We start from the raw sequence: 20,321 nt of genomic DNA, 5'->3' as shown, positions 1-20,321 counted from the left end.
GTGTGTGTGTGCGTGCGCCTGTGTTTGTGCCCTCCCCCCACCCCCACAATGAAGGGGAACTCAGGGGAGGGATGCCCACATTTGTCAGGCAAGTCTGGGGGTCCTCTGTGGAATGCAGTAGCTTTGGAAAAGCAGATCAAGGTCGCACTTAAGCCGTCCTCTATGATGAGAGCCACAGTGACAGACTGAGAAACTCAAAGTCCCTGCAACTACATTAAAAACACAAAGTAATCTAAAAACATAAATATTCATCCACCTTTCTCTCCGTCTCTTCCCCTGTATATCTCATTACATCACAAGGGACAAGTGTTTTTGAATACAACAAACAAATATTGCATATTTGTTTAAATCACATTGATAATGTTAATCAGAAATGAATGAAAGCTCTCAACATTTGCTAACCTTGACCCCAACCTTACATCACCTAAACACTCACTATTACTAGACTTCTGATATAGAGAGATGAAGGAGTTGTAAAAGTCTTGGCAATGTGTGTAATGTCTTCTCCATTAGGAGATTGACTCTGGTCTCTCTCCACTCTGCTCACCTTATGGCATGAGTTCTGCCTGTGTGTCCATCTGTCCGTGTGTCTGTCTGTGTGTCCATCTGTCCGTGTGTCTGTGTGTCCATCTGTCTGCGTGTCTGTCCGTGTGTCTGCCTGTGTGTCCATCTGTCCGTGTGTCTGTGTGTCCATCTGTCTGCGTGTCTGTCCGTGTGTCTGTGTGTCCATCTGTCCGTGTGTGTGTCTGTCTGTGTGTCCATCTGTCCATGTGTCTGTCTGTGTGTGCTCTGTATATTGTGGTGCATGCAAACAGACAGACAGAGGGAGGATCAGATGGAAGGAAAACATATTTCCTGTTTCCTTGTCAATGTTAACTGTATTAACCCACGCCACCCCCGCTCCCTCCGCCCTCCTCCTCCGTCTCCCTCCTCCTCCCTGTGGAGACCGGACGTCTACTGTCACCTGTCAATCAGTGTTGACCTTGCTCCCAATCGAGGAGGCGTAATGTGAATCGACCTTGCATTTTCAACTTGCTTCCACTGCTGGTTTCCATGGTGATTGCCTTGTAAAAGAGGTGCCGTGCCAAATAAAGTGGAAGTGATTGATAGGCTTTATTGGGGTGTGAGGGACGGGACGATTTAATTACTGTGGCTGATTTTATGCTCAATAACAGTTTTGCTAACCATGCAAGGTAAACAACGATGATAAATAGGGTAACATGACAGGTGAGAGCCGGCCCGTCATGAGCCTCTTAACTGTAATACTGCATTTATATGTTCAATGTTAATGACCAACCAAGCAATTTCTCCAGGAAGGGTTTACCCAGGAACTGAGCATAGAGTGCATTTGGAAAGTATTCAGACCCCTTCCCTTTTTCCACATTTTCTTACGCTACAGCCTTATTCTAAAATGTATTAAATCATTTGTCTTATCAATCTACACACAATACCCTATAATAACAAAGCAAAATGTTTTTTTTTTAATTGTTGCAAATGTATAAAACATTTTCTTTTTAAATAAAGTATTTAAACCCTTTGCTTTGAGACTCGAAATTGAGCTCAGGTGCATCCTGTTTCCATTGACCATCCTTGAGATGTTTCTACAAATTGATTGGAGTCCACCTGTGGTCAATTCAATTGATAGGACATGATTTGGAAAGGCACACACCTGTCTACATAAGGTCCCATAGTTGACAGTGCAGGTCAGAGCAAAAACCAAGCCATGAGGTCGAAGGAATTATCTGTAGAGTTCCGAGACAGAATTGTGGCGAGGCATAGATCTGGGGAAGGGTCCGAAAAAATGTTTGCAGCATTGAAGGTCCCCAAGAACACAATGGATTTCATAATTCTGCAACCACCAAGACTCTTCCTAGAGCTGGCCACCCGGCCAAACTGAGCAATTGGGGGAGAAGGACCTTGACCAAGAACCCGATGGTTACTGTGATAGAGCTCCAGAGTACATCTGTGGAGATCGGTGAACCTTCCAGAAGGACAACCATCTCTGCAGCACTCCACCAATTAGGCCTTTATGGTAGAGTTGCCAGATGGATGCCACTCCTCAGTAAAAGACACATGACAGCCCACTTGGAGTTGGACTCACAGACCATGAGAAACAAGATTATCTGGTCTGATGAAACCAAGATTGAACTCTTTGGCCTGAATTCCAAGCATCACATCTGGAGGAAACTTGGCACCATTCCTACAGTGAAGCATGGTGGTGGCAGCATCATGCTGTGGGGATGTTTTTCAGTGGCAGGGACTGGGAGACTAGTCTGGATCAGGGCAAAGATGAACGGAGCAATGTACAGAGAGATCCTTGATGAAAACCTGCTCCAGTGAGCTGAGTACCTCAGACAGGGGCGAAGGTTCACCTTCCAACAGGACAAAGACCCTAAGCACACAGCCTAGACAAGTTTCTGAATATCCTTGAGTGGCCCAGCCAGAGCCCGGGCTTGAACCTGATCGAACATCCCTGGAGAGACCTGAAAATAGCTGTGCAGCAACGCTCTCCAGAGAGCTTGACAGGATCTGCAGAGAAGAATGGGAGAAACTGCCCAAATACAGGTGTGCCAAGCTTGTAGCATCATACCCAATAAGACTCTAGGCTGTAATCGCTGCCAAAGGTGCTTCAACAAAGTACTGAGTAAAGGGTCTGAATACTTATGTAAATGTGATATTTCAGTTTATACATTTTTTATAAGCATTTCTAAAAACCTGTTTTTGCTTTAATATTAAGGGGTATTGTCTGTAGATTGGGAAAATAACAATTCAATCAATTTTAGAGTAAGGCTGAAACATTAACAAAATGTGGAAAATGTCAAGAATGGCTGAATACTTTCCAAATGCACTCTATGTTTTTCTGTGTGTGAGTGTGAGTGTCAATGTGTGTGTGGTGTGTGTGTGTGTGGTGTGTGTGTGTGTGTGTGTGTGTGTGTGTGTGTGTGTGTGTGTGTGTGTGTGTGTGTGTGTGTGTGTGTGTGTGTGTGTGTGTGTGTGTGTGTGTGTGTGTGTGTGTGTGTGTGTGTGTGTGTGTGTGTGTGTGTGTGTGTGTGTGTGTGTGTGCATATGAGACTGGGTGAGTGTATGCGATAGACTGGGCTTGGAGTGCCAGGGCCGGTGGTGTTCTGTGGTGGGTGTTGTGGCGGGAGGGAAGGGGGGAGGCTGTCTAACTCAATCTGTCCCTGGTCGTGTATCTGTCACGGTTAGCGTAAGCCAGCAGCCTTCCTTGACAGTCACTCAATGACCGTCTGCAAGCAAACCTGCTTTTTCTACCCTCCATTTCATATGATGAGTTTGAGGAGAGAGAAGGAAATAGAGGAGGGAAAAGGGAGGGAGACATGCAGCAGAGTCTCCAGAGAGAGTACTAGTGTAACGAAGATGGTGAATGACAGAGAGCATACACACCAAACAGAAACACATGCCGTATGCAGAGATGTATCCAAAAGTGTTGTGTGTTTATGCATGCACCTTAAGCACTTGTTCTCTTCCACACACGCGCGCGCACGCACACACACATTCTCTCTCTTTCTCGCTCTCCACCTCTGACGGACAGTCAGATGGATGGGGAGGCAGCGCGACAGAGAAATTGTATCTCTTCTAAGAGCGTTAACTCTGAGGAGAGAGGTGGCTGCATGGTTTCTCTCTCCTCAGCCTCTCTCTGCTTCTCTCTTTCTCTCTTCTTCTTCTCATTCCCAGTCGATCTCATTCTCTCCCATCACAGCTGCTTTCTCCCTCCCCCTCTCTCTCTCTTTTCCACTATCTCTCTCTCCCCCTCTCTCTCCTCTCTCTCTCTCTCTCTCTCTCTCTCTCTCTCTCTCTCTCTCTCTCTCTCTCTCTCTCTCTCTCTCTCATGAATGTCACCTCTACTGATGGTGGCTGCTGAAATTCACACACACACACACACACACACACACACACACACACACACACACACACACACACACACACACACACACACACACACACACACACACACACACACACACACACACACACACACACACACACACACACACACACACACACACACACACACACACACACACACACTAACTTGCTGCTTTGGGTGGAGGGGGGTTAGGTGAGGGCTGTGTGGAGAGAGAGTATGCCAGAAGAGGCGGAAGAGAAATCTCTCTCTGTCCATCCCTCTGTTCCGTTCCCGGCTTCATTCTTGTGAGTCCATCACCGTCCCGCCTGTATGCTGCCACTGGATCTAAGTCTGCTGGATTACCGCGCTGTTTCTCCGCTCATTATTCCTGACGCTTTTCCACGGCAGGCAAAGTTGGGCATCCAGAAACTACATGGTGACTGCCTGTATATTTTTATGCTGTTTGAGCTTCAAAATGATTTCACTCTTCACTGGAAGAAGTGTAATTTTTATATGACAGAGAAAAGAGCTCTGTCTCTTTTTGGGGGATTGTTTACTTATAGGATAGGCTAGTGATTTTGCAATATTTTGAACTTCGTTGTCTGGTAATTTGGTCGCGAGGGACAAGATGGGTGGGGTTAAAAATGTAAGAAATGGAGATGTCTTTACATGTTTTTTTTATCGAACAGACATTCTAACCTCAATCACCCTTCTTTATTTTGACTGATGATGTGACCTTACTGGTCTTTGTTTTGGGTGTTTATTTTAGTGTTGGTGTATTTATTTATCATCACACTGGAGGGTCAACATTGGATGTTTGACTGCACTTGAACTTTCACCTTCTCCAGCTCCTTCCTTTTTCAGGGGGCTCTGAACCTAACCCCCATATCTGTAACACCGCGTAGAACCCCTCTCCCCCCTCTGGGGCTCTCCCTGGACCTTCCCATCTCTCTCTGCTGCTTGAGGACAGAGACAGCCCCACCAGGAGAGGGGTTGTTAGGTAGGAAGACACCCCCCTCCCAAAGGTGAGAGGGGGGGAAGATGGCAGCTCTCGCCAGCTCTCTCATCAGACAGAAACGGGCGGTCAAGGACGACGGACAAAACCGACCTGTAGCCAACAAAAGGAAGCCCTGTCCTAAGAGCAACAAGTCTCTGTGCCAGAAACAGATCTTAGTCCTTATCTCTAAAGTACGGCTATGTGGGGGTCGAAAAGGTCGAAACGAAAAGAGACCGGGTGAGTCATCACTCTCTTCTTCCTCCTCCATCTCCTCCCATTCCTCTCTGCCAAGTCACTGATTGGTTGGTGGAATGGTGGTCACAGGTAAACACAAGATATGCTTTTGAGCCTGTCTGTAGTGTTTTGGGGTAAACATTATGGGGGTTACATTTTTTGCTTTATTCATAACTAACGGAATGTGGGGATGTTCATGTTGGAATTATTTGTACATTTTTTGGAATGAATGATTAGAGAATTAGATTCTATCCAATGTGTCCGTTTGGGTCAGACCATGTCAGAATGAAAAGGAACGCCATATTAGATTATCACTGGTTGTAGTGGGTATGCCCTAGTCACAGAGAGACAACAGAGCTAAATCAACAGTGGTGAGCAGGAGTCTCCACTCACACTACTGGATTATATAGTGTACAGTCAGCCTTCCCCAAATCCACACAGCTGTTCCCATCCTGGGTGGTGGCTAGTTGGATAGTGGTTATATCATGTGGAGTGGGTTATTACTCTGTCCATACTGGAGGGACCACATGATGCAGTAGACTACAAAGAGAAAACCCACAGCTCACATACACTATTCTTACTTCACCTTTTAGAACTGCCTTTGGGGAGGTAATTAGAGCCACTTATTTCTGTCTAAGTGTGTGTGTGTGTGTGTGTGTGTGTGTGTGTGTGTGTGTGTGTGTGTGTGTGTGTGTGTGTGTGTGTGTGTGTGTGTGTGTGTGTGTGTGTGTGTGTGTGTGTGTGTGTGTGTGTGTGTGTGTGTGTGTGTGGGTAATGTGCACTGTAATGACACCTCCGGTTAAAATTCAGTTATGTTAAAGACCCTTCGACCTTTCCACCCCCACTCCAGAGATGATTAATACATTTCAGATTAAGACCAATCTAACCTGTGTTGTGATCTATGTAACCTTGCCAGTTTTCTAATCTATGTAACCTTGCCACAGGCAACAAAAAAAATACAATGATCACAATATTGTTCTTTTCAATGTCCATTGGGTGGCCATGAAAATGTAGACCACACGAGCCGCCTGATTAATGAAAACGGCTGGTTTCTGTCAATTCTTCTGTGCTTCTGGATAGTGAAGAGTTGAACGTAAAGGATCATAGCAGCCGCCGTGTTGAGAATATAACCCATAATGCATTTCATACAACACAAATATTTTGTTGTAACCCCAGATAATCCCTGTTTGGAGAATCACCACTTTTCTACAAAGCCTGAAATGTCTGCTACGTTATAATGGTGTTTTCAAGATGTTGCTGAATAGTGAAGAGATTCTGCTTTATGGACACAGTTAAGGACATGCCAGAGAGGGTTCACATTATAAAACACTACGTTATCCTTGTTATTTCCTATGGCCATTGGTGTATGTAGTATCAGACATGTAATTTGCTCTGGCATCTTGTAGTTTTCTTTCGATGACTTTGGCAAATTCTTCAGACGCAAATGATATAATTTCTAAACATTAAGTACAAAACTCGAAACTGATAACACTTGTAATGCCCCCCACACACCTAATGTTCAGAACATTTGTTTGTGCACTCATTGGGGCTTCATACATCTTTCACCCCTGAGTCATTCATGCACAATCAACGTTTTCCATGAAATACCATTACCGTTTAGTCCCCAATACACAAGATAGGCCCTTTAGTCATTTTAACTACCATTTATTCAATAGCAAAAAATACTAGACATTTTAAGTGCTGAATAGAAAGAATAGTAAATAGTCAGTTTCATTTTCCATGCCGTTTCTGACTTTAACGCAATTTGTCTGCCCCATGCAACACTGTGCCTTTTCTTACGTGACTTGTCAACTGATACAGTATCACCTGTCTCTCTCTGCTTGAAATTCATCAGCTTACAATGCATCAATGACATTCAGATAGTAAGTGGGATACACGGAGTGGACAAATCATTAGGAACACCTGCTCTTTCCATGACACAGACTGACCAGGTGAATCCAGGTGAAAGCTGTGATCCCTTATTGATGTCACCTTTTAAATCCACTTCGATCAGTGTAGATGGATTGTGTATGTGTGCCATTCAGAGGGTGAATTTGATTTGATTTCAATTTATATTTCACCTTTATTTAACCAGGTAGGCTAGTTGAGAACAAGTTCTCATTTACAACTACAACCTGGCCAAGATAAAGCAAAGCAGTGCGACACAAACAACAACACAGAGTTACACATGGAATAAACAAAAATACAGTCAATAATACAATAGAAAAAAGTATATATACAGTATGTGCAAATGAGGTAGGATAAGGGAGGTAAGGAAATAAATAGGCCATAGTGGCGAAATAATTACAATATAGCAATTAAACACTGACGTGATAGATGTGCAGAAGATGAGTGTGCAAGTAGAGATACTGGGGTGCAAAGGAGCAAGATACAATTAAAAAAATAACAGTTTGAGGATGAGGTAGTTGGATAGGCTGTGTACAGGCGGAGTGATCTGTGAGCTGCTTTGACAGCTGATGCTTAAAGCTAGTGATGGAGATAAGAGTCTCCAGCTTCAGTGATTTTTGCAGTTCTTTCCAGTCATTGGCAGCAGAGAACTGGAAGGAAAGGCGGCCGAAGGAGGAATTGGCTTCGGGGGTGACCAGTGAAATATGTTTGCTGGAGCTGCTGCTGCTGGTTGCTGCTGCTATGGTGACCAGTGAGCTGAGATAAGGCAGGGCTTTACCTAGCAAATACTTATAGATGACCTGGAGCCAATGGGTTTGCCGACGAATATGAAGCGAGGGCCAGCCAACGAGAACATACAGGTCGCAGTGGTGGGAAGTATATGGGGCTTTGGTGACAAAACGGATGGCACTGTGATAGACTGCATACAATTTGCTGAGTAGAGTGTTGGAGGCTATTTTGTAATGTGATTTTTGGATTTCTGGCCTCTCTCATATTTTTAAGTGGGAGAACTTGCACAATTGGTGGCAGACTAAATACTTTTTTGCCCCACTGTATACAGAATGGTGTCATCTGCAAAGATGTATCAGAGAATCACCAGCAGCAAGAGCAACATCATTGATGTATACAGAGAAAAGAGTCGGCCCGAGAATTGAACCCTGTGGCACCCCCATAGAGATTGCCAGAGATCCGGACAACAGGCCCTCCGATTTGATACACTGCACTCTGTCTGAGAAATAGTTGGTGAACCAGGCGAGGCAGTCATTTTAGAAACCAAGGCTGTTGAGTCTGCCTATAAGACTGTGGTGATCGACAGAGTTGAAAGCCTTGGCCAGGTTGATGAATACAGCTGCACAGTATTGTCTCTTATCGATGGCGGTTATGATATCGTTTAAGACCTTGAGAGTGGCTGAGGTGCACCCATGACCAGCTCGGAAACCAGATTGCATAGTGGAGAAGGTAAGGTGGGATTCGAAATGGTCGGTGATCTGTTTGCTAACTTGGCTTTCGAAGACCTTAGAAAGGCAGGGGTAGATATAGGTCTGTAGCAGTTTGGGTCTAGTGTCTCCCCCTTTGAAGAGGGGAATGACCGCGGCAGCTTTCCAGTCTTTGGGGATCTCAGACGACATGGGAAAGACAAAAGATTTAAGGGCTTTGAACGGGTATGCTAGTAGGTGCAAGGCTCTCCGGTTTGAGTGTATCAACAACTGCAGCGCTGCTGGGTTTTTGAAGCTCATCAGTTTTCCGTGTGTATCAAGAATGGTCCACCACCCAAAGGACATCCAGCCAACGTGACACAACTGTGGAACGCATTGTAGTCAACATGGGCCAGCATCCCTGTGGAGCGCTTTCAACACCTTGTAGAGGCCATTCCCCAAAGAATGAACTGACGTATGTGCCCTGTGAGGAGTCATTTGGTACAGTGAACAAGTGACTTTGTGAATTAGTTTGTTGTAATCAGTCAACTGATTGTTGTAATCAGTCAACTTTGATATTTGTGCTTAGAGTTGTGAAACATTCTGATGATCTGTTTTGATATTTGTGATTAGAGTTGTGAAACATTCTGATGATCTGTTTTGATATTTGTGATTAGAGTTGGAAACATTCTGATGATCTGTTTTGATATTTGTGATTAGAGTTGTGAAACATTCTGATGATCTGTTTTGATATTTGTGATTAGAGTTGTGAAACATTCTGATGATCTGTTTTGATATTTGTGATTAGAGTTGTGAAACTAAGAATAAGAGCACCTCCTCCCAGCTGGCCACTGAACTGAGGCTAGGAAACACTGTCACCACACCGCTTTGCATGCTCTTCAACCTATTGCTGCCCACACCTGCCCGCCCATCCAGCATCACTACTCTGGACGGTTCTGACTTAGAATATGTGGACAACTACAAATACCTAGGTGTCTGGATAGACTGTAAAATCTCCTTCCAGACTTACATTAAGCATCTCCAATCCAGAATCGAATCCTTCCTATTTTGAAACAAAGCATCCTTCACTCATGCTTCCAAACATACCCTCGTAAAACAGACTATCCTACTGATCCTTGACTTCGGCGATGTCATTTACTCTACTCAGAAAATTGGATGCAGTCTATCACAGTGCCATCCGTTTTGTCACCAAAGCCCCATATACTACCCACCACTGCGACTTGTATGCTCTCGTTGGCTGGCTCTCACTTCATATTCGTCGCCAAACCCACTGGCTCCAGGTCATCTATAAGTCTTTGCTAGGTAAAGCCCTGCCTTATCTCAGCTCACTGGTCACCATAGCAGCAAAAATCACTGAAGCTGGAGACTCATATCTCCCTCACTAACTAAGCATCAGCTGTCAGAGCAGCTCACAGATCATTGCACCTGTACATAGCCCATCTGTAAATAGCCCATCCAACTACTACATCCCCATATTGTTATTTAAAAAAAAAAATGTTTTATTAAATGCTAAATTGTAATTACCACTACAGCCTATTTATTGCCTTACCTCCCTAATCTTACCTCATTTGCACACACTGTATACAGATTTTTTTCTATTGTGTTATTGACTGTACGTTTGTTTATTCCATGTGTAACTCAACTGTGTTGTTGTTTGTGTCGCACTGCTTTGCATTATCTTGGCCAGGTAGCAGTTATAAATGAGAACTTGTTCTCAACTGGCCTATTTGGTTAAATAAAGGTGAAATAAAAAACAAATTTTAAAAAACATTCTGGGGATCTGTTTTGATATTTGTGCTAAGAGTTGTGAAAATGTAGCACATGCAGTACTTGTGGAAATGTAGCACATGCAGTACTTGTGGAAATATAGCACATGCAGTACTTGTGGAAATGTAGCACATGCAGTACTTGTGGAAATGTAGCACATGCAGTACTTGTGGAAATGTAGCACATGCAGTACTTGTGGAAATGTAGCACATGCAGTACTTGTGGAAATGTAGCACATGCAGTACTTGTGGAAATGTAGCACATGCAGTACTTGTGGAAATGTAGCACATGCAGTACTTGTGGAAATGTAGCACATGCAGTACTTGTGGAAATGTAGCACATGCAGTACTTGTGGAAATGTAGCACATGCAATACTTGTGGAAATGTAGCACATGCAGTACTTGTGGAAATGTAGCACATGCAGTACTTGTGGAAATGTAGCACATGCAGTACTTGTGGAAATGTAGCACATGCAGTACTTGTGGAAATGTAGCACATGCAGTACTTGTGGAAATGTAGCACATGCAGTACTTGTGAAAATGTAGCACATGCAGTACTTGTGGAAATGTAGCACATGCAGTACTTGTGGAAATGTAGCACATGCAGTACTTGTGGAAATGTAGCACATGCAGTACTTGTGGAAATGTAGCACATGCAGTACTTGTGGAAATGTAGCACATGCAGTACTTGTGGAAATGTAGCACATGCAGTACTTGTGGAAATGTAGCACATGCAGTACTTGTGGAAATGTAGCACATGCAATACTTGTGGAAATGTAGCACATGCAGTACTTGTACTTGTGAAATGTAGCACATGCAGTACTTGTGGAAATGTAGCACATGCAGTACTTGTGGAAATGTAGCACATGCAGTACTTGTGGAAATGTAGCACATGCAGTACTTGTGAAAATGTAGCACATGCAGTACTTGTGGAAATGTAGCACATGCAGTACTTGTGGAAATGTAGCACATGCAGTACTTGTGGAAATGTAGCACATGCAGTACTTGTGGAAATGTAGCACATGCAGTACTTGTGGAAATGTAGCACATGCAGTACTTGTGGAAATGTAGCACATGCAGTACTTGTGGAAATGTAGCACATGCAGTACTTGTGGAAATGTAGCACATGCAGTACTTGTGGAAATTGCTACAAAGTGATAAAAAACCGATCTGCTCTTTGTGTGACATTAATTATTTGTGTCTTTGTTAGTGTTTGGAGATCTCTATTTACATGTGAGTGTGGAAGACTGCTTGTGTGTGTGTGTGTGTGTGTGTGTGTGCGTGCGTGCGTGCGTGCGTGCGTGTGTGTGTGTGTGTGTGTGCGGGCGTGCGGGCGTGTTAATGTATGAACAGGTAAAATAATGGAAACGAGTAAATAAGGATACAAAGTATATTGAAGGCAGGTGCTTCCACACAGGTGTGGTTCCTGAGCAAATTAAGCACCTAACATCACACTGTGTTATGTATCAAATGTATGTATCATGGCTTATGAATCAACATTTTGGGCAGGTCATTATTTTGGAACATTTTTTGGGCTACCATGGCTATGCCCCCCATAGGAAGACAATTCCCCAATCCACAGGGCACGAGTGGTCACTGAATGGTTTGATGAGCATGAAAACAATGTAAACCCAGGCAGGTCACCCGTGATACAAGTCAGTGTTCGATGTCCATCCATGTCTGGGGGACGTCAGGAGATGATGTGGAAACAGATCCCTATGGGCAACAGTGATCACTTTTACCTTCAAGTAGGCTTTAGTTTTGCTTGGGCATAAGCATCTCCCCCTGGTTCCAGAAGTCGCAATCCATTTGTATGTTTTTGGTTTCAAACATATCCCAAACCTTAACCCTTACTTGACACATTCATAGTTAATGCTTAACCTTAGGAATTCAGCGTTAATGCATAAACTTAACCTTGGAACCATACAGCAACCATACACTTCGAGATTTGACGTTTGGAGCAACTTAGAAATTTGACGTTTGAGATACACGGATGAACATCTAATTCTGATGTGAGACTGTGTGAGCTTGTTGTGAAAACCATATGTCATGGCTGTCTCAGTCACCAGATCTCAACCCAATTGAACACTTATGGGAGATTCAGCAGCAGCGCCCGAGACAGTGTTTTCCACCACCATCTAACTAAACATCAAATGATGGAATTTATTGTGGAAGAATGGCGTTGCATCCCTACAATAGAGTTCCAGACACTTGTAGAATCTATTCTAAGGTGCATTGAAGCTGTTCTGGCTCCTGGTGTTCCAACGCCCTAAGATACTCTATGTTGGTGTTTCCTTTATTTAGTCAATTACCTTTATGTGTGCGTGTGTGTCCATGAGTGTGTGTGTGTGTGTGTGTGCGTGTGTGTCCGTGTATGTGTGCGTGTGTGTCCATGAGTGTGTGTGAGTGCTTGCCTCCCGTATCTGTGTGTTTGAGTTGCTGTGCATGTTCAGGTCTCTGTGTGTGAAAGCCCCAGAGTAATGTATGATAACAACCTCTCCACGGGCCTGAAATAGCACCGTGCTGTATTCCCATTCTTCTAGTGGCAACAGAGTGCACTGCTGCCATGCCTCATAGCTTTGTTATGGTAATACCCATTGGTCTTGCAACTGTGAGCGATATCATAAACAACAGTGAAAAGCAACAGGAAAGCTTCGATGCTCTCACATATGACTGTGTGTTTGCATAACACGGCTTCAGGCCACTAAATGTCTCATAGTTGAGTTCACTGCACTGTAGGGTACTCACTTCATGCCAGTGGTTGTGTCTTTCATTTAGGGTGTGTGCAGAGAGTTATATAAGTGATCCATCGCCATTACTCCATTTTAAGTGCGTTCTACCATCAAGCCATCAGCATTCGCAAGGTAATAGTTGTCTTTTTTGGTTATGGTTATCCCCCCCCCCCCCCCACCCCTGGAAGACCCATAGCATGTCCTGCGCATGTATTTATTTACCTTTATTTTACACACATATTTTTGTGGTCACCCTCCATTCACATTTCTCACTGCCAATCGTGAATGATAATTCCTCCAAGTTTCACCGGTGAAACATCCATGCAGCGTCTTCATGCTAACCATTTGATCTCAGCTTCATAGGAATACGCATTTAGGTCTTTTTAGTTATGTACAATGTTGTTTTGAATTATGTATAGTGAGCAGATGGTGTTAAACTGTAGCATACCTGTGTTTTGTTTCAGTCAGATCCGCAGCCACTCTGAAGCATTTACCACTTTCATTAAAATGTCATATTTGCAGTTTACACATTTTCTATAATGGTGGTAGGTGTACAGTGTTAAAGATATCATATTACCATCAACAGTGTGATAGTTGCAAAATGCAGCATCAGCCTCTGCTCCCACCTTCCCTCCACCTCTTCCTGTCCTCGCCTTTCTTAAGATGGCCGCCTGGCTGGCCCGCTATGTGAAAGCTCTCTGCCAGTGATCTGCGGTGATTCTCCCCTCTCCGATCCATCCAACGCATTAATGTACAGTATACTGTTCAATCAATAATTACCCCCTTAGTTTGTCCAAGGAGGAATCTGACCTGGGAAGGGTGGGATATAGAGCAGTGACCCTCTCCTCCCCTCACACACACTGTCTAGCTCGCTCGCTCGCACACACACACACACACACACACACACACACACACACACACACACACACACACACACACACACACACACACACACACACACACACACACACACACACACACACACACACACACACACACACACACCTACAACCTGGCCGATGACACCTGGGCAAGCTGAGAATGAGACAGTAATATGAACCAAAGCTAAAGAGGAGTGTTTGATCTGCAGTTAGTGCATGTTGACAGCCAGACAGACAGGAAGTGTAGTATAGTCCCAGATGTCTTCTGGCGCAGAGGTGGGTCGTAGTAAAGCATGAGTAGGCATCAGTAGGGCCAATCGACTGTACTCTGGAAAAGTGCTGCGGGTCACAAATCTGGGACCCTATCGGCGAGCAGGAGACCAGGGAACGTGGTGAGATCCAGCGTAGGATAGCATTTAGCTGACCGCAAGAGATGAGGGCCCTAAAGTCGCTTACTGGACAACACCTGATCAGACTGAGCGGTGTTAGGTAGCCTCCCATCACATCTTTACTGACTGCGACAGGGGTCAGAGAGGGAGAGAGAAAAGAAGGGAGCGAGAGAGAGAGAGAGAGAGAGAGAAGAAGGGAGCGAGAGAGAGGGAGAAGGGATACCATGAGGTTGAGAGGTAAGAAACCACAGTCAATAGAAAAAGTATTTATTTCTACAAGTTAAGTCCTTCTTTCCCGTATGACAAAATAAAGCATCACTATAAGCACAGTCAGATCTGACAGTAATACTTTTTAATAGCAAACTACTGTACATTGAATAGGCCGTGTTGATAGCCATCACATCTGCACAATAATTACAACGTAAATTTTTTTTTTACCCCTTTATCTCCCCAATTGGTAGTTACAGTCTTGTCCCATCGCTGCAACTCCCGTACGGACTCGGGAGAGGCAAAGTTCGAGAGCCATGAGTCCTCCAAGACACCACCCTGCTAAGCTGCACTGCTTCTTGACACACTGCTTGCTTAACCTGGAGGCCAGCCGCACCAATATGTCGGAAGAAACGCTATACAACTGGCGTCCGAAGTCAGCGTGCATGCACCCGGCCCACCACAAGGAGTCGCTAGAGCGCAATGGGACAAGGATATCCCGGCCGGCCAAACCCTCCCCTAACCCGGACGACGCTGTGCCAATCGTGTGCCGCCTCATGGGTCTCCCGGTCGCAGCTGGCTGCGACACAGCCTGGGATCGAACCCGGGTCTGTAGTGACGCCTCTAGCACTGTGATGCAGTGTCTTAGACAGCTGAACCACTTGGGAGGCTATAATTACTAATAGGTGATTTTATCATGAGTAAACCATATAAAATCCTGTTTTTAAGCTTGGTGTTTTATTTGAGATTTAAAAAATTATTTAGCCATGACAAACAAGATTTAAAAATAACCTTTGTGTCTATTTTCAGAGTGTACTGTATTATGGAATAAAACCTAGGGAAAGAGTCGACACCCAGCTTGTGTCTGTCAGTCTCTGGGCAAAACAATGAGCAAAGATCACCTTGGATTTGTCCAACCAATTTCCGTGGATTTTCAAATTTGTCCATGAACATCCCTTGTTGCGTCACAATGTCTAAAATACCTCTTAGCAAATAGCATCCACGGACCAGGACGCTAGTATCCATGCGTAAGCATATCCGATTAGTTTAGGAACAGAGGGAGAATAAATTCCTACATTCCACTGTTTGATAATGAGAATGCCCAAGATGCATCAGATTACAGCCTTATGCAACAGCAAAGATTTGGGTCCGTTCCATAATCTTTGAGGATTTTTTTGCTCAAAAGGAAAAAACACAATTAGATGTAAAGGGATTGATGTTTGTGGTTTGGTGGCTTCATTTTCTGTCCATAAAATAAGTCTCCAAGCTGGAGCTCCTAACTGAGCTGCAGGATACAGTAGATGGAAAGCATCCAGAATCATGCTGATATCTAAAAGAAATGCAGAATGCATAAATCAGATTATCATTCTCTTTGAATGGATCAGAGGAAATGTGGCCTTTGGCCAAACACACAGTGATATTAGGGTACAGTAGCTCTGATAGCTTTAGTGGCAGTAATCAAATCAAATCCAATTGTATTAGTCATATGCGCCAAATACAACAGGTGTAGTAGACCTTAGAGTGAAATGTTTACTTACGAGCCCCTAACCAACAGTTAAGAGACAAAAGTAACAAGTAATTAAAGAGCAGCAGTAAAAAAATAACAGGGGGGTGCCGGAATAGAGTCAATGTGCAGGGGCACCGGTTAGTTGAGGTAAATAGATGACAGAGAGTGGTAGTGGTGTGGAGAGGGGAGGAGGGGCAATGCAAATAGTCTGGGTGGCCATTTGACTAGATGTTCAGGAGTCTTATGGCTTGGGTGAAGAAGCTGTTTAGAAACCTCTTGGACCTAAACTTGGCGCTCCGGTACCGCTTGCCGTGCAGTAGCGGAGAGAACAGTCTATGACTAGGGTGGCTGGAGTCTTTGACAATTTTTAGGGCCTTTCTTTGACACCGCCTGGTATAGAGGTCCTGGATGGCAGGAAGCTTAGCCCCAGTGATGTACTGGGCCGTTCACACTACCGCCTGTCGTGCCTTGCGGTCAGAGGCCGAGCAGTTGCCATACCAGGCAGTGATGCAACCAGTCAGGATGCTCTCACTGGTGCAGCTGTAAAAACTTTTGAGGATCTGAGGACCCATGCCGAATCTTTTCAGTCTCCTGAGGGGGAATAGGTTTTGTCATGTCCGCTTCACGACTGTCTAGGTGTGCTTGGAGCATGTTAGTTTGATGGCTCTAAACCTGCTCCAATGCAGCCCCGTCGATGAGAATGGGGCCGTGCTATGTCCTCTTATTCCTGTAGTCCACAATCATCTCCTTTGTCTTGATCATATTGAGGGAGAGGTTGTTGTCCTGGCACCACACAACCATGTCTCTGACCTCGTCCCTATAGGCTGTCTCGTTGTCGGTTATCAGGCCTACCACTGTTGTGTCAATTGCAAATTGAATGATGGTGTTGGAGTCGTGCCTGGCCGTGCAGTCATCAGTGAACAGGGAGTATAGGAGGGGGCTGAACACACACCCCTGAGGGGCCCGCGTTGAGGATCAGCATGGCGGATGTGTTGTTACCTACCCTTACTATCTGGGGGAGGCCCGTCAGGAAGTCCAGGATCCAGTTGCAGAGGGAGGTTTCTTTTAGTCCCAGGGACCTTAGCTTATTGATGAGCTTTGAGGGCACTATGGTGTTGAACGCTGAGCTGTAGTCAATGAATAGCATTCTCACATAGGTGTTCCTTTTGTCCAGGAGGGAAAGGGCAGTGTGGAGTGCAATAGAGATTGCATCATCTGTGGATCTGTTGAGGCGGTATGCAAGTTGGAGTGGGTCTAGGGTTTCTTGGTTGATGGTGTTGATGTGAGCGATGACCAGCTTTTAAAAGCACTTCATGGCTTCAGATGTGAGTGCTACGGGTCTGTAGTCATTTAGGCAGGTTATCTTAGTGTTCTTGGGCATAGGCACTATGGTGGTCTGCTTAAAACATGTTGGTATTACAGACTTGGACAGGGAGAGGTTAAAAATGTCAGTGAAGACACTTGCTAGTGTCGTGGCAATTTCCTGTATTGCCAAATGATGAGAGAGCAAACCACACACCAGTCAGAGTTATACTTAAACTTCACCTTTAATAATAATTAAGCTTTTGCAATAGCATTTGACTTTCAACATTTCAGTATCTCTAATGAAAAGTTGAGAGTGGTCACTGGGCAGCTCTCAGCTGTGCTTCCCTTTGTAGTCTGTAATGGTTTGCAAACCCTGCCACATCCGATGAGTGTCAGAGCCGGTGTAGTACGGCTCGATCTTAGTCCTGTATTGACGCTTTGCCTGTTTGATGGTTTGTCGGAGGGCATAGAGGAATTTCTTATAAACTTCCGGGTTTGAGTCCCGCTCCTTGAAAGCGGCCGCTCTAGCCTTTAGGTCAGTGCAGATGCTGGCTGTAATCCATGGCTTCTGGTATGTACGTACGGTCACTGTGGGGATGACATCATCGAAGCACTTGTTGATGAAACCAATGACAGATGTGGTGTACTCCTCAATGCCATCGGAGGAGTCCTGGAACATATTCCAGTCTGTGCTAGCAAAACAGTCCTGTAGCTTAGCATCTGCTTCATCTGACCACTTTTTTTATTGATCTAGTCACTGCTTTAATTTTTGCTTGTAAACAGGAATCAGGAGGATGGAATTATGGTCAGATTTGCCAAATGGAGGGCGGGGGAGAGCTTGGTATGCGTCTCTGTGTGTGGAGTATAAGTGGTCCAGAGTTCTTTTCCCTCTGGTTTCACATTTAACATGCTGATATAAATTTGATGAAATGGGTCTGTTATGGAAATGCTGGTATGGCTATACGTATGCTAGTCCCTGGAATTTAAAAGATTAGTTCACTATTTTACAATTTCATGTAAGATGGCTCCACACCCTGAAAGTAGTCTATGAGCCATATGAAACTGTATGGTTAATGGTTCAGTTCTTTAAACAGCCATTGCAAGCTTCAGCTAACTTTAGCCACCGCTAGCAAAACAAAAAAATCTGTGGAAGTGACGGGGGCATTTGATTATGTTGTATTTGTTAAAAGCAAAATCACCTTCAATTAACATGAAACCAAATATGGATTTGATTTCAGGTCATTTGGACATGATTTTTAAAAAACATGCTCACATGCCCCCATCACTTTCATTGGTTTTTAGCTAGCGGATGGTAAAGTTAGCTGAAGTTAGTCGTGGCTGAATAAAGAAAATGTAACCATGGATTACAGTTTCTCCTTGCCCATAGACCACATTCAGGGTGAGGGACCATCTAACATCAAGCTGTAAAATACTTACTCCTTTCATCAGAAGTTACGTAGGGAAATGGCAATTACATCATACTGTATGAATAACTCTTCTTTTCTGACGTCCATTAAAACAAGCACCATTACCATTTGTCATCAGCTAGTGTTGAACTCATTAAAGTAAGTACCAAAAACTTCCAAATAAATACTAAATCCCTTGCAAACAGGAATGCAAAAATCAAGTCTGGTCATGTATTAGTATTGGGCAGCAGTACTGTGCAGTGGTAAGAGTTCACTCTATGACTATGCTGTGTAACCCTGAGTGTGCACTGAACTGAGCTGAGGGTGTTGCCACAGGCCCCGGGGCTTATTTACCCTCATCCAGCTCAGCTAAGGGAATAAGTTTATGCACAGGAAACACCTCTTTGCCTTCTCTCGCCCTAAAGATATCACAAAAAGACAAAGAACGCAGTTAGTGCCCCCCACATATAACAGCTGAAATTGAAATTGTGGAGACTTTGATTAGACCGGACAAGGACAGATTGAGTTTAACCGCTAACAAGAGAAAGACAGACAGAGAGAGAGGGGGGGGTGATGGAGCACAGGCAGCGAGATAAAGATGGAGGGAGTGTGAAAGAGAGAGAGGGGTATAGAGAGAGAGAGAGAGAGAGAGAGAGAGAGAGAGAGAGAGAGAGAGTGGGATATAAAGTGGGTGTAGAAGGCGTCCATTCCTGTCCATCTGGATTAAAGTAATCTATAGAAGAAAAATTGTGCATAAGCAACGTGCCTCTGTGTGTGTTCGTGTGTGTGTGTGTTCGTTCGCGTGTATGTGTGTGTTCGTTCGCGTGTGTGCGTGTGTGTGTGTGTGTGTGTGTGCACGAGTAAATGTACATGTGTGTGGTTAGTATTGACTTTGTGTCAGCTGTAATCTATCTCAGGCAATGTTGGGCTGAAAAGTGGCTGATCCCAGGCAGCACCAACACAAAACACCTCTCACACAACACCAGTACTATATAGAACCATTCATGACCCACAATGTTCTCACACCAATTTAGTTTCTCTATATGCTACAACAATCCACACATAGTAATATCTATACCAACAGTACCATTCTTCATATTGCTCATTTACACTTAAACTGACTGATTTATCCACAGTTTCAATCCACTTTATTAAGAAATGCAACTGAGAAGGAGATTAGGGTCTTGGAGGCGTGCTTTGATGTGGTTGTCTCTTTGTGTGTGTTTGCACGTAGGACGTGTTTGTACATTCGCTCTGCCTAAGCTGTACATGTGTACAGTTACAGTCACTCACCATTCTTGATAACTTGAAACATTCTAACCAGGCTGGAAGTAGCCTAGGCTAACTAGCAAGCTAGCCAACTCCTTTTGCCAATTAGCTTCAGCCAGACAGTGGGACTGGCTGAAGCCAGACAGTGGGACTGGCTGAAGCCAGACAGTGGGACTGGCTGAAGCCAGACCGTGGGAAAATTGGTTTGACCTTGTATTGCCTCTCTGTGGGGCGGGCTAGGGACCGTCAATAATTTACATGGGGAAACATTTTCATATTGCACACCTTTTACTTCTCATTTAATGCTTTCAATATTTGTATATGAACTGCTGACATTTAAAAAAATATTGTCCCATTTCCATTGTGTAATTTACCTATCTTCGATAACTAGCCCTATAGTGATATCCAAAGTTAAA

General features: G+C 44.3%; 1 protein-coding gene across 1 annotated transcript in view; it reads left to right on the top strand.

Annotated features, from left to right (window-relative positions):
* The first annotated feature begins 4,189 nt into the window (after window positions 1–4,189).
* Window positions 4,190–20,321, top strand: part of LOC118389705 (fibroblast growth factor 11-like) — a 52,437-nt gene continuing 36,305 nt past the window's right edge. The window contains exon 1 of the mRNA XM_035779541.2: window positions 4,190–5,102. Coding sequence (XP_035635434.1) covers window positions 4,910–5,102 — 193 coding nt within the window. The 5' untranslated portion in view covers window positions 4,190–4,909. The remainder of the gene's footprint in view (window positions 5,103–20,321) is intronic.

This window comes from Oncorhynchus keta, chromosome 11 (assembly GCF_023373465.1).
Source record: "Oncorhynchus keta strain PuntledgeMale-10-30-2019 chromosome 11, Oket_V2, whole genome shotgun sequence".
Classification (NCBI taxonomy): domain Eukaryota; kingdom Metazoa; phylum Chordata; class Actinopteri; order Salmoniformes; family Salmonidae; genus Oncorhynchus; species Oncorhynchus keta.
This window is presented reverse-complemented; position numbering and strand designations above follow the sequence as displayed.